The sequence below is a fragment of the Phyllopteryx taeniolatus genome, chromosome 11, assembly GCF_024500385.1.
Source record: "Phyllopteryx taeniolatus isolate TA_2022b chromosome 11, UOR_Ptae_1.2, whole genome shotgun sequence".
NCBI lineage: Eukaryota > Metazoa > Chordata > Actinopteri > Syngnathiformes > Syngnathidae > Phyllopteryx > Phyllopteryx taeniolatus.
In genome coordinates, this window is record NC_084512.1 from 7128218 (window position 1) to 7145717 (window position 17500).

The window sequence follows — 17500 nt, forward strand, 5'->3', positions numbered from 1 at the left end:
GAAAATCTCGGGAGTTGGTTGACATGATGATTAGGAGAAAGGTTGATATATTGTGTGTCCAGGAGACCAGGTGGAAAGGCAGTAAGGCTAGAAGTTTAGGGGGAGGGTTTAAATTATTTTACCATGGTGTAGATGGGAAGAGAAATGGAGTCGGGGTTATTTTAAAAGAAGAGTTGGCTAAGAATGTCTTGGAGGTGAAAAGAGTATCAGATCGAGTGATGAGGCTGAAATTTGAAATTGAGGGTGTTATGTGTAATGTGATTAGTGGCTATGCCCCACAGGTAGGATGTGACCTAGAGGTGAAAGAGAAATTCTGGAAGGAGCTAGATGATGTAGTTCTGAGCATCCCAGACAGAGAGAGAGTCGTAATTGGTGCAGATTGTAATGGACATGTTGGTGAAGGTAATAAGGGTGATGAAGAAGTGATGGGTAAGTACGGTATCCAGGAAAGGAATTTGGAGGGACAGATGGTGGTAGACTTTGCAACAAGGATGCAAATGGTTGTAGTGAACACTTTTTTCCAGAAGAGGCACGAACATAGGGTGACCTACAAGAGCGGAGGTAGAAGCACGCAGGTGGATTACATCTTGTGCAGACGATGTAATCTGAAGGAGGTTACCAACTGTAAGGTAGTGGTAGGGGAGAGTGTGGCTAGACAGCATAGGATGGTGGTGTGTAAGATGACTCTGGTGGTGGGGAGGAAAATTAGGAAGACAAAGGCAGAGAAGAGAACCATGTGGTGGAAGCTGAGACAGGATGAGTGTTGTGCAGCTTTTCGGGAAGAGGTGATACAGGCTCTCGGTGGACGGGAAGAGCTTCCAGAAGACTGGACCACTGCAGCCAAGGTGATCAGAGAAGCAGGCAGGAGAGTACTTGGTGTATCTTCTGGCAGGAAAGGAGAGAAGGAGACTTGGTGGTGGAACCTCACAGTACAGGAAATCATACAAGGAAAACGGTTAGCTAAGAAGAAGTGGGACACTGAGAGGACCGAGGAGAGGCGAAAGGAATACATTGAGATGCGACACAGGGCAAAGGTAGAGGTGGCAAAGGCAAAACAAGAGGCATATGATGACATGTATGGCAGGTTGGACACTAAAGAAGGAGAAAAGGATCTATACAGGCTGGCCAGACAGAGGGATAGAGATGGGAAGGATGTGCAGCAGGTTAGGGTGATTAAGGATAGAGATGGAAATATGTTGACTGGTGCCAGCAGTGTGCTAGGTAGATGGAAAGAATACTTCGAGGAGTTGATGAATGAGGAAAATGATAGAGAAGGGAGAGTAGAAGAGGCAAGTGTGGTGGACCAGGAAGTGGCAATGATTAGTAAGGGGGAAGTTAGAAAGGCATTAAAGAGAATGAAAAATGGAAAGGCAGTTGGTCCTGATGACATTCCTGTGGAGGTATGGAAGCATCTAGGAGAGGTGGCTGTGGAGTTTTTGACCAGCTTGTTCAATAGAATTCTAGTGCGTGAGAAGATGCCTGAGGAATGGAGGAAAAGTGTACTGGTGCCCATTTTTAAGAACAAAGGTGATGTGCAGAGCTGTGGCAACTATAGAGGAATAAAGTTGATGAGCCACACAATGAAGTTATGGGAAAGAGTAGTGGAGGCTAGACTCAGGACAGAAGTGAGTATTTGCGAGCAACAGTATGGTTTCATGCCTAGAAAGAGTACCACAGATGCATTATTTGCCTTGAGGATGTTGATGGAAAAGTACAGAGGAGGTCAGAAGGAGCTACATTGTGTCTTTGTAGATCTAGAGAAAGCCTATGACAGAGTACCCAGAGAGGAACTGTGGTACTGCATGCGGAAGTCTGGAGTGGCAGAGAAGTATGTTAGAATAATACAGGACATGTACGAGGGCAGCAGAACAGCGGTGAGGTGTGCTGTCGGTGTGACAGAAGAATTTAAGGTGGATGTGGGACTGCATCAGGGATCAGCCCTGAGCCCCTTCCTTTTTGCAGTGGTGATGGATAGGCTGACAGATGAGGTTAGACTGGAATCCCCGTGGACCATGATGTTTGCAGATGACATTGTGATCTGCAGTGAAAGCAGGGAGCAGCTGGAGGAACAGTTAGAAAGATGGAGGCATGCACTGGAAAGAAGAGGAATGAAGATTAGCCAAAGTAAAACAGAATATATGTGCATGAATGAGAGGGGTGGTGGGGGAAGAATGAGGCTACAGGGAGAAGAGATGGCAAGGGTAGAGGACTTTAAATACTTGGGGTCAACCGTCCAGAGCAATGGTGAGTGTGGTCAGGAAGTGAAGAAACGGGTCCAAGCAGGTTGGAACGGGTGGAGGAAGGTGTCAGGTGTGTTATGTGACAGAAGAGTCTCTGCTAGGATGAAGGGCAAAGTTTATAAAACAGTGGTGAGGCCAGCCATGATGTATGGATTAGAGACAGTGGCACTGAAGAGAAAACAGGAAGCAGAGCTGGAGGTGGCGGAAATGAAGATGTTGAGGTTCGCTCTCGGAGTGACCAGGTTGGATAAAATTAGAAATGAGCTCATCAGAGGGACAGCCAAGGTTCGATGTTTCGGAGACAAAGTTAGAGAGAGCAGACTTCAATGGTTTGGACACGTCCAGAGGAGAGAGAGTGAGTATATTGGTAGAAGGATGATGAGGATGGAGCTGCCAGGCAAGAGAGCTAGAGGAAGACCAAAGAGAAGGTTGATGGATGTCGTGAGGGAAGACATGATGGCAGTTGGTGTTCGAGAGGAGGATGCAGGAGATAGGATGACGCGCTGTGGCGACCCCTAACGGGACAAGCCGAAAGGAAAAGAAGAAGTTGAATATTACATTGATAATGGGATTATAAATCATATGAATAGCTCTAAAATGAGATGAAAGCCCAATTTAACAAAATATTAATCTTGCTATTCCATTCATTGTGTGCTGACTAGACTTTACACCGATTTTATCGGGCGGATCTGTATCGGCCGATATTTGGCATTTTTATGCTGATCGGCTTTAATGTCATAATTCGCCGATCCTATCAATGACGTCAGTAAAGGGTGCAGTGAAAACTGAAGTGAATTTACAAGGAGAAAATACAGTGGAACCTCAATAGAATGAAAAAAAAAAAAGCATGAGGATGAATGTGTGGCATGTGTGCTGCAACACTATTTTCATAATGTTAATATAGTTTTTCATACACTGATCAGTACTGATGGTAGCTACAACACTGCACTGTCTCCTAATCTTTGATATTGGCCCATTTAATTTATACTTTTTATACTGTATATACCGTAGTTTTATTTAGCTTCTTTATACTGATGTTAATTATTTATGCCATCTTTTGTAGCACCGTGGGCCTTTGAGTACCGTAATTTCAAACCTCTGCATGTGCTACGCATATTGCAGAATTGACAATAAAAGTACCTTGTACCTGTGTGAGTGATAGTACTTTTAATAGTCATGTGTATCCATACACACAATTTTAGATGTACATTTAACCAATTACACTGACATGGTAAGCTCACGCAATTAATACCAAACAATCACCAGAGGAAAACAAATTGCTATGACTGTTACATAATGAAGTAGGTTGACATTTGTACTTCAATGTTTTTGCAGGTACTATTTCTGCTCCAGTCTTACCAGAGTGAGTCACACAGACCCCTGCCAGCAGGAAATGGAATTGGTGAAGCTGTCCTTCAGCACATGTGGCTCGCCTCTCGGTAATCTTAGACACATGCGTGTACTGATAAGCATCCCTCAGTCCCTCCCAACTCCCCTAGCAGAAGAATAGTTCCTTGTCCCACCAGTCCTCCCCTCCCTGACCATGTCCGCTTCATGTCCTGCCGAGGCTTCAGTTTCAAAGTGAACACCCCCTGTATGCCCCCATCATATCATCTACCTCTGGACCTCTTACCCAAAATTAAGTTCTTGAGATGGGGCACAGATTGCTGTCTGGCCGCAACCCCGCCCCCTTCTTTTTATTTCTTTAGTCCAGGGTCTCAGTTCTCATCAGGGTCGCTGGGTTAGCAACAGTAGCCCTGCTAGCTTCGCATGGTTACACTGATGAGTCTTAATTAGGATGACAAGTTGAATTCTTGCTTACTAGAGCAGCCAGCTTCTTTTTATATGTTCATGCACCCAGCACCGTTCACCACTGAGTTAACCACACACATGAAAACAGAGCTGAACCACCGGCGCTTTGAGTGACCCCCTGCTACAGTGTCAGATCAGCTTGTTGTGATCACTATTGGGTAAATGAAGAGGGCAAATGTTGTTAGAATGCAAAAAAAAGATTATTCTTAACTGGAAAAAAAAGTATCTGAGTGCATCATTGTTCTGGAAAATGTCAGTGTATTTTGACCTCACTCCATTACCTCTACTAAGTGTTAGTCAGCCTGAATTGCTTTTTGATAGTTGGAGATTGACTCATTTAAGTTAGTTAGCAAGTTAGCAGGATTAAACAAAAGCTACAAGCATTAAAGCATAGCGGGGGCACATGACAACCATTGCATTTTGGCTTGGATAAATCAAGGTCATCAGTCAAGGAATTGTAATTTTTGTCATTATATACTTTTATCAGTGACTACCAGATTTAGCAGTTGGCACAGCAGTGAAAAATGATCGCCGTGTATGGCAGTTAGAACTGACTTTTGTAATCCATATTCCTGCTACCTACAGAACTAAAAAAATGTGGGAAAAGAATATTGTGTTGAGCTTCACACACATTCAGTCAAATGAGCCGGGCAGACATTTTGGGGATTGTTTGGCATTGGTGGAGGCCTGTGTACTCTTGAGTCGTATAGGCTAACTTTATACTGCAGGTCTAGTGCCTAGTGCCGATTTATGCCAATATAATATTTACAATTTTGTTGATGGCCTATTTATGGTTAATCTTTTTACAAAGGTACCATATACGATGTTACTTTGTTTACTTAATACTGAACTCCTGAAACAACCTGCTTGAGCACACACCCAAAAAGCATGGAAACAACTACATGAGTGTCAATATAAGGCAGCAGCAACACACAATTTAACATTAAATAAATAATACAAATAATTACTATTTCACACCGTTTAGTTGTCCTGTCCTTGATTTATGTCCTATAATTCCAGCCTTAGATTTAGTGACGACTGCAGCCAATGATGACGACATTGCAATTTATTTGCTTTATTTTACCTTAAAATCCCTTCTTGACCTTTTTGGCAAGGTTCATCTCTTTTCCATGCTCTTAGCACTATAATACTGTCTGTGCATGTGTGTTTAATATCTGCTTGATGAAAATATGACATTTAGCTAACACACTGTCTCCCTTGTTCTCACACATTTGTAGGCTTTCATAACACCCTGGGGACAGTCTTTATTGAGGTTGCACATAAACTGAACATACGCTGCCCACACAAGTTGCTAAAACTAAACACTGATATGACTTGAGGCAGCTTCAATAATTTTTTTTATTATGTGTCATTCTTCTCTCTGCTTGAGTGAGTGCATTTATAATTTATTTACTCGTATATGAGATTGTGCAGCTCAGGCATCTCGTGACTCACAAGCTACAATTTGTTGCAGTCCTATGACCCAGGAACAGCAGCATTGCTAGTTTGCTTATGTTTGCTTCTAGTTTTAGCTCTTATATTTTGTGTTTGAGGCGATATGGTTTCCTTGAGTAAAGAGATCATAGGATTTAACTTTAGTGTTCTGATTCATTTAATAACTTTCTTTTTCAGCTGTAATGTAAATTAATCAATTGTGTTGAATTGAGCTTAGCTCAAACGAACAGCCGATCTAAAAAAAATTGTTTCAATATCGTTCTTGTCGTTATTCACAACAGTTGCAAGGGTACAAAGAAAAATAATAGCTTGCTTTTCCTCATTTCTTTTTAGAGAGAATAGCTGCATGGTCACCAGAGGAGCCTTTCTGGATGTGTTGGTGTGTCTGTGTGGACCAAAGATTAGTCTTCTGCATGGTGAGTAAATCGGGACACAATAAATGATATATTAATAAATAGGTAAATATTGTGTCAACACAGCATAAGTCACTAATCATTGCCTCCATGTCAGCAAATAAACTGCACTTTTAAATAAATATCGTAATATATAGTGATGGACCAAACATTTGGCTGTCAAAATGTGGCCGAAAATAGTTTAAAAGTGCATTTCCGGGTTCAGACCAAAATGCAGAACATGTCACACGTTGATCACTGACGGCTGACATGCGAGTACACATCAGAGTAAAGAATCATTGACTAATAACTATTGTTTAGAGCTTTGCTGAATATCCAGTTGAATTGACTGGGATGCCACTTTATTACACACACCTTACACTCACATTTTGATAATGAGAAAATCAACCATAATGGCGGAATGCTGCAAAACCCTCAATTTTTGATGAATTCAAACAATTCTGCAAGGAAGAGTGGGGCAAAATATCTACATACAGAGCTGCAAAAGACTCATTCCCAGTCGTAGAAATCACTTCATTTTAAGGTGTTGCTGCTGAGGATGGCCCAACCAGTTATTAGGTTGAGGGGGCCATAACTTTTTCACATAGGGCCAGGTAACTTTGAATATTTTTTTTTTCCCCTTGGTAAATAAAGTTACCATTTAAAAACAGCATTTTAAGTTATATAAAATATATGTAATGTAATGTAAATATGATATTTACATTTGTTTGATGATCTTAAAGATTAAAGGGGAAACTATGCAAAAATATAAGTGTGAGAAGGGGGCCAATACCTTTTCACGGCACTGTACTTTATTCATCCCGGGCCGTTAGGGAAATTGTCATAGCAGCAATAGTCTCACACATACACTTGTATTAATAATTAAAAAAAAAAAAAAAGTAAAAAAAATACAAAGGGCAGCATTGATGAGGAATTAAAAGAACATTATCTAATCGAAAGCTACATTTACACTATGTTCCCAGGGGCCACGACAGCCCTGCTTCAGGCCAATGTGGACAAAACAAGATGGTCATGAGACGGGGGGAAGGAATTGGCAAATGTGACAGGCTGTGATTGCTAAGGAACATGTTTGTGGAATTTGGGAGGAAACACGAGTACCCAGAGAAAACCTATGTGTGGAAAACATGCAAACGCCACACAAGAAGGCCAGAACCCGGATTCAAACCCACTACCTCAGAACTGTTAGGCGGATGTGCTAACCACTCTTTCACCATGCCGCCCTGATGGATTACTGAAATAATCATGCAAAATCTTGATCAAGCTGGCCAGGGCCCAGCAAGGGAGCTTCCTTTGACTCTGAAGGGGCCACAAGCATGCTCAAAATCTGCCCGGCGTCCACGTTCCATCCGTAAAAAGTCTTGGCAGAAAGTGAGAAACATGAGGGACGCCATTAGAATGTGACGGGTCAACCGGGAGCTTACTGGTATCCGTGGTAAACCGCTAGCTGAACCGTATTACACCTTTGAGCTTCGAGGACTCAGCAGCCCCATCCTTTCACAACCCGTTACGGATGCCGTGATAGACCATAAGAAAACTTGCAAGACTTTAATACAGAGAAAAAAACGCGCTCAAATCCCACAGCACACTACATTTCAGGCAAACTGGGCTTCTGTAGCCACTGGGAACTTAGTGTTAACGTAGCCCAAGCAACAAAGGGGGAAAAAAATATATTTTGCACATTGGTATGTGGTAAGTTACATACAGTAGGTACGGAAAGTATTCAGACCCCTTAAATTTTTAACTCTTTGTTATATTACAGCAATTTTCTGAAATCATTTAAGTTCTTCCTTTTTCCTTATTAAATGTACACACAGCACCCCATATTGACAGGAAAAAACTAAATTGCTGAAATTTTTGCAATTTATTTAAACAGAAAAGCTGAAATATCACACAGCCATAAGTATTCAGACGCTTTGCTGTGACATATTTTTTTAACTCAGGTGCTGTCCATTTCTTCTGATCATCCTTGAGATGGTTCTACGCCTTCATTGGAGTTCAGCTGTGATTATATTGATTGGACTTGATTAAGAAAGCCGCACACCTGTCTGTATAAGACCTTACATCTCACAGTGCATGTGAGAACAAATGAGAATCATGAGGTCAAAGGAACTGCCTGAAGAGCTCAGAGACAGAATTGTGGAAAGGCACTAATCTGGCCAAGGTTACAAAAAAAGTCTGCTGCTCATAAGGTTCCTAAGATCACAGTGGCCTCCATAATCCTTAAATGGAATGTGTTTGGGACGACCAGAACCGTTCCTAGAGCTGGCCGTCTGGCCAAACTGAGCAATCGGGGGAGAAGAGCCTTGGTGAGAGAGGTAAAGAGGAACCCAAGGATCACTGTGGCTGAGCTACAGAGATGCAGTCAGGAGATGGGAGAAACTCCTAGTAAGTCAACCATCACTGCAGCCCTCCACCAGTCGGGGCTTTATGGCAGAGTGGCCCGACGGAAGCCTCTTCTCAGTGCAAGACACATGAAAGCCCGGATGGAGTTGAAGCATGGTGGTGGCAGCATGATGCTATGGGGGTGTTTTTCAGCCGCAGTGGCAGGACGTGTGGTTGCAAATGAAGGAAAGATGAATGTGGCCAAGTAAAGGGATATCCTGGACTAAAACCTTCTCCAGAGTGCTCAGAACCTCAGACTGGGCCGAAGGTTCACCTTCCAACAAGACAATGACCCTAAGCACACAGCTAAAATAACGAAGGAGTGGCTTTAGAACAATCCGTGACATTTTTTGAATGGCCCAGCCAGAACCCTGACTTAAACCCAATTGCGCATCTCTGGAGAGACCTGAAAATGGCTGTCTACCAACATTCACCATCCAACCTGTTGCATCATTCCCAAAAAGACTCATGGCTGTATTAGCTCAAAAGGGTGCTTCTACTAAATACTGAGCAAAGGGTCTGAATACTTATGGCTGTGTGATATTTCAGTTTATCTTTTTTAGTAAATCCGCAAAAATGTCAACATTTGCATTTTTTTCTGTCAATATGGGGTGCTCTGTGTACATTAATGAGAAAAGAAATTACTAAAATGATTTTAGCAAATGGCTGCAATTTAACAGAGTGAAAAATTTAAGGGGGTCTGAATACTTTCTGTACCCACTTTATAGATAGTCTAATTAAGCAGCAGTAATATATTTACAATTTGTGGAAAGTAGGGAGTATAATATTATTGTTAAAATTTTTAATTGTGTGTAGAGTTTCATTTAGACTAGTTTTGCTGATGTCATCTTGTTGCAAGGATGTATATGAGCTCAATAAGCAACAACTGTGATCCCATCCATTTGGTGTCAATCAAAACAGATGACCCTGCAATGTTATCTGGCAAGACTGTGCACAGACGGCCCTCTCCCTCTAGACCTATTGTTAACAGAAATCATGCCTAAAACTGTTGAGAGAAGCGCCCTGCTATGTGTCTTTGTGGCTTTGTAATTGTGTGTATCTGTGTGGACGTGTGCAAACCCGTCTCAGTGGGGATCTCCTCAGGAGGAATGTGAAACCAAAGGCGCGCAATCTCTGACAGATGGTGGATTTGTGCCTTTGACCCAGTTTATTGAGTGCCATGAAAAAAGAGAGGAGGGTGAGGACCTTGTGTTTTCGGTTGGCCATGTGCTGAACACATTTGCATTTGACAGTGGAAGTACCGAGGATTTCTCAAAACAAGCTGGATCCGGCTCCTTACATAACAAAATAAGTGCCTTCCATCTTACTTATACGACATTAATATCTCTTTTAGTCTGTTTTTTGTTTTGTTTTTTTGCTTCATTCCCCCTTTTATTCCATCTTCTTTGCTAGTGTTTGAGTCCTGCTGTTTTTATAATTATTTTTAAAGATGTCCTCAAGCACTTTTTTTTAGTCCAATCCGATTTGTTCTACCTTGAAAGTAAAAACAACTGTTAATTTAAAAAAAAAAAAAAAAAGCTTTTAGAGTAAATTGTTTTGATCTGTGACAATTTAATGCATTTTTCTTTTTCAATTGCTGACTTAATGGCGAGCTGTCATCTCATGACGTTTTCAGGTATCCGGTAATTTTAATGTCACATTTTCTTCTCAACATTACTAAAGGCAGCTTCGCATTATCATAACAGAGCTGTCAAATGTTACCTGTCGTCCGTATTTTGTTACGGAAATCATTGAACGCTATATCGTTATGCCCGTAACAGTAGTTCTTCCGAATATTGAAAAAATATTGCTCAAACATGTTGAAAACGAGCAAAAACAGTTGGTAGATCATTGTGATACATGTTTGACACGAGGCAAATTGCAGACCCAGCATTGTTGCCAGTTTTCGCATTGTCCACTCGCCAATAACAAATTGAAACAGGGTTGGCAATGCGAATATTTCCCATGTTAGGCTCACTGGTGAGTGGGGGACTCGGCTGATGCTGGCTGAGCAGACAGGCTCTCAGTTTGAACAATATACAGAATTATTTTTATCCTATTACATAATACTACAGTAACTGTCCCATGGTAATATTATTGACATAATAAACAATATGCAGAATTATTTTCATCCTATTACATAATATACGATAGCTGGGATAGGCTCCAGCACGCCCGCGATCCTAGTGAGGAGAAGCGGCTCAGAAAATGGATGGATGGATTACATAATATACGACAATACCTGTCCCATGGTAATATTATTGACATAATTTTAAAAATAGAAAATTCAGACAAATTGTTCTGAAGGTGGTTTTCTATAGGTTGACAGCTCTGTAATAACGTTACTCCTTCTCAACTGAATACACTCGTTTCCATCCTCAATGTTGTGAAATAATATTTACTTGTTTAAAAATATATGAAATGGTCTGACACATTAGCATATGGAAAGAAAATCTTTCATTTGGAGTGGTTCTTCTTTGACAGTTACAGGAGTGAGTTCCAACATTTTCTCAGACAGCACTGCTGTGGTGTAGTACCATAATAGCAGTTAAAAATGACACCCAATGTATTGCAACACTCAAATAATAACTGTTTTCATGATGTCAGTGTATTAAACCCAGTCACTCCCGCAAATAACATTGGGTCACCAACTTAAATATGCTTCAAAAATAGGCTGGAAAGAATTCCAGGTCCAGGCACTCAGTTGGATACCATGAATGTGAAAATGCTTTATTTTTAGAGTTTAAAAAAATAATAATAAATAAATAAAAAAACAGCAGCGGCATCGGTCCACTGGCCTTCATCAGGGTCTTGGTAACAAATTTAATTCATTCATTTACCATCCCGGTTTTTACTCACTAGGGTCGTGGGGGTGCTGGAGCCTAGGGCACCTAACTCTAGACAAGAGGCGGGGTACACCCTGAACTGGTCGCCAACCAATCGCAGGACACATAAACAAACAATCATTTGCACTCACATTCACACCTACAGGGAATTTAGAGTCTTCAATTAACCTACCATGCATGTTTTGGGGATGTCGGAGGAAACCGGAGTACCAGAGGAAAACCCACGCAACATACAAACGCCACACAGGCGAGGCCGGATTTGAACCCAGGTCCTCAGAACTGTGAGGCAGTCGTTCACCGTGCCGCTTGGTAACAAACAATGACGTGGAAACAAATCATAGTGCTATTGGCAGCAGGTGTGTCACTTCTGACACTTGCAACATCTCTGTAAGCCACTGGGGATAGCAATACAAACAGCCCCATATCATCACCATCGGCACCAGTCAATTCAAGTACAGATTACCAACAAGACAAAAAAAAAAAGAAAAAATGTAAACGTTGGCGAAGTACCACAGCCAATAGCATTTGTTTTCACCACGTGAACAAATGTGGTAAGTATTTATCAAAAGTAAATCATAAATACTTTTGTGGCACGTACTATAATTCCTGACTAGGAGAAGTCTGGACAGCTGCATAAATTTGTTAACAGCCATACAATAATAAGCAGATCAAATCCATTCAGAAACAAAACATGGTTTCCTGTGATCCCAAGAAGATTTTGTCAATGACCTAAACCTCCTTTATCCAAATTTGGTCAGTTTCACACATATATATATATATATATATATATATATATAAAAAAAAAAATATATATATATATATATATATATATATATATTTATTTTTTTTTTTTCTTTTTTTTTTTTAAATTTTTTTTCACAAATCTATTGTATTGGTCAGTCCACACGTGGGTCTGTTATTTTTACAAATTATCAGAATCAGCTTTATTGGCCAAGTACATTACAAGAGACAAAAGGAACTTGTCTCCGGTTGGTGGAGCCACTCTCGTATGACAACCATTATGACAAAATTTACATTTAGGACTAAAAAAAGACAAGTATGGAGAGTCATTGAGCAATGAAAGTATACCATTAGTGTGGTAAGGCTGCTATAATGGCATTGTGCAAATTATGCAGTGTCCTCAAGCAATTTAGAGCAATTTAAAGTCACTAATTGTATGATGATCTGGTCCAGTGATGATTGTGCAAATGGTGCAGAGTTCTCAAATAACTACATGGCCAGTAGTAATCAACAACAGTATGCTAATTGTGCAGCGTGATAAAACAGCGAGTGCACGAATAATGTAGGAGTGTCCCAACATAAATGTCCAAAGTTGGCAGCATGTTACAATGAAATTGTAAGTCAATTGTTTAAGCGGTTGAATGCAAGAGAGAAGAAGCTGTTGGAATGTCTGCTGGTTTTAGTTTGCATCAATAGTTCCTACCTGAGGGATGGAGCTGGAATAAGGTGGTGTCCCGGATGTGGAGGGTCCAAGAGAATTTTGCATGCCCTTGTCTTAGTTCTGGCAGTGTGCAAGTCCTCAAGAGTGGGTAGGTGGGTACCGATGATTTTTCAGCAGTCTTGACTGTCTGTTGCAGTCTGAGTTTGTCCTTATTTGTGGAAGCACCAAACCAGACTGTGATAGATGAATACTGAACCGATTCAATAACTGCTGTGTTGAACTGCCTCAACAGTGGCAGGCTGTACTTAATCAGAAGCCATAGGAAGTACATCCTTTGCTGGGTCTTTTTGCGGATAGAGTTGATGTTGGTCTCCCACTTCAGGTCCAGAGAGACTGTAATTCCCAGGAACTTGGCTTGGCTTGGTTTTTTGGGGGTTTCTTGTGAAGTGATGGTTCTAGAGGTGCAAGGATAACGCCCAACGCCAGCGATATAAATAAGTAATTTGGAGAAATCAAAGGACCTTGTTTTGAATAACCTTAAGAATGTGTATGTTTATGTAGCAGAAATTGCTTTCATCATATATTTCTTAGAACGTATTAGAACCTCAACCTGGTTCCAGGCTGAGATGGGAAAAATACAATATCTAAAGTAACTTGTTTGTGTGTAATGGAAACGTTTTTTAATAGCTATCCTTATCCTAGACACCCATTTGACAGTAGCAAAACACCCATAAAACATGTTCCCATAATTAGAACTTTATCACAGCACATGATTGATATTCATCGCTGACAGCTTGCTAAACCTTGTTTTCCCTCATAATTAGCTACTTTCACTCATCGTTGAACTTTAAGATGTGCTTTTATAGCCCTAAATCTTCGCCAGCCAATCCAAATCTCTACTCGCTCCTTTAAAAAAATAAATTCAACCTCTGAAATGGGTCACAAGTTTCCTTGGTGCATACATTCTCACTTCTCTAAACTTGTGACTCAAGAACTGTATTACATTGCATTGCATTAGTACTCAATAGAATGTGCAAAATAAACTTTTCTATGCTGCTGTCCAATTATTACAGTGCAATTTCTAAGGTTGAACACAACCCATTCCGTTCTACTGGTCATCCTCTGATTTGTGTAGCTATAGAATCAATATCGTCCCATAGAGGTGGTAGTAGTAATGCGCTACATTTACTCAGTTACATTTAAGCAACTTTTGGGATAAATTGTAGATCTCAGAGTAATTTTAATGCAACTTACTTTTTACTTTTTGTATTTTTGTTAGCAAGGGCGGCACGCTTGCCCACTGGTTAGCACATCTGCCTCACAGTCCTGAGGAGTTTCTAATCCGGCCTCGCCTGTGTGGAGTTTGCATGTTCTCCCCATGCCTGCATGGGTTTTCTCCGGGTACTCCGGTTTCCTCCCACATCCTAAAGACATGAACGGTAGGTTTATTGAAGACTCTAAATTGGCCGTAGGTGTGAATGTGAGTGTTAATGGTTGTTTGTTTACATGTACCCTGCGATTGGCTGGCGACTAGTTCACGGTGTACCCTGCCTCTCGCCCAAAGATAACTGCAGTAGGCTCCAGCACACCTGCGACCCTTTAAGTGGATAAGTGGTATGGAAAATGGATGGATTTTTGTTAAGAAACACTACTTTTACTCTGTCATATAGAGCTACATTTCGCTTGGTACTTTTATTAATCTATTGCTTGTGCAGTCTGTTTTGGCTTGTCTGAGAGACTTGTGCCTCAGGTGCTGTCAAGTGACTAACTCAACAATGCAACCGAACCACAAGGACTTTTGATTCCATTTCACCAATCAAACAGAGGAAGGCAATCACACACAAAGTCTCCGTGGCCACACACAGAAGCAAAGATTTCAAACTGGCTAATTTATTTGAACGACGCGCAGTCAGAAGAGGCAGAACACCCCTGGCCTCTCATCTTTACCTTACATGCTACAAAAAGCAACAGCTTTGTCATGCACTGTCATCTTTGTCTGCCTAAAAAAAGTCTGAAAGTTGCAGTTTTCTCTGTAAAATTTGCGTGGTGAACCTGTTAGGCTGTTTCACGAGTGTAAACAAAGAAAGTTAATTTAAGACCAGTTCTAATGGCTGATTTTAATATTATTGGGCAATATCTGAAATTATACAATAATTAATTCATTCATCTTCCGTTCCACTTATCCCCACTAGTTCCATTTGATATTTTTGTCTATTTGGCATTGATGCGCTGATTAAAAAAAAATATAAAAAAATGCAAGGATAACGCCCAATGCCAGTTTTATTGACCAGTTATGCAGTACTTGAGTAGTTTTTTTTTCAATGAGTACATACTCTTACGCATGTAATCATTTGAAGTATTACTTTTTACTTATATTTTATCATATTTTAAAGTAACAGCACTCTTACTTGAGAGTAATTTCCGACTGTGACCCACCTCTGCAAGAAATATTGGAAATTGAACTAATTCATTCCACGATGAACTGTCACTATTATAAAAAGCTTTTTCCATATGTGCAGGCAATGTATTAAGTTACATTTTTAACATTCCGAACTGTCATGCAATTGTAAAAAGAAGTTAACTGGTGTTTTTTGGGGCATATAGGAATATATTTTCCTTCACATTCACTCTTCCAATGTCTACTATTTCAGGGGCATTCCAATTTTGATATTCCACTAACAGTTGTAGCTTGTCACATTACCATGGGAATATAAGTGATCAAACTATCCCTCAAATGCAGCAAAGGGTAGTGTGTTGAAAGAGATGTTTATAAAGCAAACTCTCTTTTCTCTTTTCAGGCAATACATGCACACACACACAGTGTCTGGGGTTTGTTTTTCACAGTTTGGCTAATGATGGTGGAAGTTGATGTGAACTCCAGCTGTGTGCTGGCATGTAAGAGCACATGCACGTGTCTAGCCAAGGTTGTAGCTTAACACAGCAAAGCCTCTTTACTGCCAGTTTTTACAGGGCTGGGGACTGTACTGTAGAGAGCCACAACGTTTACTGATACACACTTGCACACATGTGCAACTTCATACAACTTAAAACATTTTCCTCATGTTTTTAATTACCTTCTGACAAACCAAGCTCTTAATCTTTATATGCATCACACATATCCACACCCATGCCATACAGTGTTGGGATTTATGTTGATGCACTGTATCAGTTCAAAGAACAAATTTTAATGCATTTGCACCAGCTGTAATAAGAGTCAATACACTTTCAGGTTGCCCATCCGACCAACCTACTCATGTGAACATGATATCTCAGGAATGCCATGAAGGAATTTCATTACATCTGATACAAGTATCAACTTGCACACAAAGATGACGTGATTAAAAGTTATTGTGCATAGGTCAACGACCCCTTTTTGGCCATTACCTAAGAATGTATACACTGGTGGTATTTTAACATAGAATAACTAAAATAAGATTAAGAAGTAAGCAAGCAACTATTTAACATCACAAAAAATATCTTTGGTATGATTATTTTCTTCTTAGAAACAGGGTATGCAGTAGAAAATCAACGGATGGATGCTTTCTATGATCTCTACACATTGTGGATGGCTGTTGTCCATTGGGACCAGATTTTTTCTAAGGCTCTCTTATAGCCAGGGGCCTTCGTGGAGAAATGGATGTTGAAAGGGTGACAAGATGGAAGTATACAGTACATCAATTGGGTTTTCAGGGTATGAGAGTTTTGGCTGTAGGATAAGGTTGACATTTGATATGCGACTTGGCCATTGATTGCTGTGTCAATCTGGCATCAGACGAGTCAGAATAGTGTTAGATAAATCTGGTGCACGCAGACTTGATATTCCTGAAGGTGATGGATGCCCAGGCATATGGAAATGAGATGCAGATTGCATGCCTGTTAAATATAGTTAGATATATGCATTACAGGTGGTGTAGGTTGTATGATAGTGAGTACACTGTATATGTGGGACCTTGAACATACTCTATTCCTGTGGAAAATGAGGTTAAGAGATTTTAAAATGACTGAAGAGACTGTCACTCACGGGGCTGTTTCCCCTATTTATGCATTTTGACTTGCAAAAACAGGTGCTGTGAGATACTATTTCAACAAACCCCAATTCCAATGAAGTTGGGATGGTGTGCAAAATGTAAATAATAACAGAATACAATGATTTACAAACCCTTTAAAACCTATATTCAATTGATTACACTGCAAAGACATTTAATTTTAAAACATGAATGTTCACGTTTTTTTGTGTGTTCTTGTCTTTTTTTCAAATATTCCCTAATTTTAAATTTGATGCATGCAACATGTTCCAAAAAAAACTGGGACAGGGCCAACAAAAGACTGGGAGAGTTGAGGATGCTCAAATAACACCTATTTGGAACATTTTACCGGTGAATAGGTTAAATGGAAATCAGAATCGGTGAACGTCATGATTGGGTATAAAAAGAGCATCCCGAAAGGTTCAGTTGTTCACAAGCAAGGATGGGACAAAGTTCACCACTTTGTGAATAACTGTGAGCAAATAGTCCAACAGTTTAAGAACATTTCTCAATATACAATTGCAAGGAATTTCGGGGTTTCATCCCATGGTCCATAATATTGTCAAAAGATTCAGAGACTAGAGAAATCTTTGCACGTAAGCAGCAAGGACAGAAATCAACATTGAATGCCCATGACCTTTCATCCCTCAGTTGGCAATGACGGCATCATTTCGTAAAGCATATTGCCACGTGGGCTCACGACGTTGGAACATTAATTACAAACAACAACGAACAAAATGCTTATCCGTGCAGGTTTTGGTGCTCAAACAGAAGTCAAACATTGTCAGGTCTTTATACAGTACATATGCAATTTTCCTTCATACAGTATGTTGTTGCACAAAACATGACTATTTGTTCCTCCACGAATAGTGGATTGATAGGGACCGAGCGCTGCTACAAATAGCGAAAATCTGTGAGTAATCTA

The 17500-nt window shown here is 40.3% G+C and overlaps 1 protein-coding gene across 8 annotated transcripts in view; it reads left to right on the forward strand.

Annotated features, from left to right (window-relative positions):
- Positions 1–17500, forward strand: part of thada (THADA armadillo repeat containing) — a 154641-nt gene that overhangs the window by 99823 nt on the left and 37318 nt on the right. For all 8 annotated transcript variants that reach the window (XR_009790926.1, XR_009790928.1, XR_009790927.1 and 5 more), the window contains exons 30-31: positions 3576–3679; positions 5841–5923. Coding sequence is in view for 5 of the 8 variants with exons in the window: in XM_061790837.1 (XP_061646821.1) it covers positions 3576–3679; positions 5841–5923 (187 nt within the window). In the remaining 3 variants the exon portion in view is untranslated. The remainder of the gene's footprint in view (positions 1–3575; positions 3680–5840; positions 5924–17500) is intronic.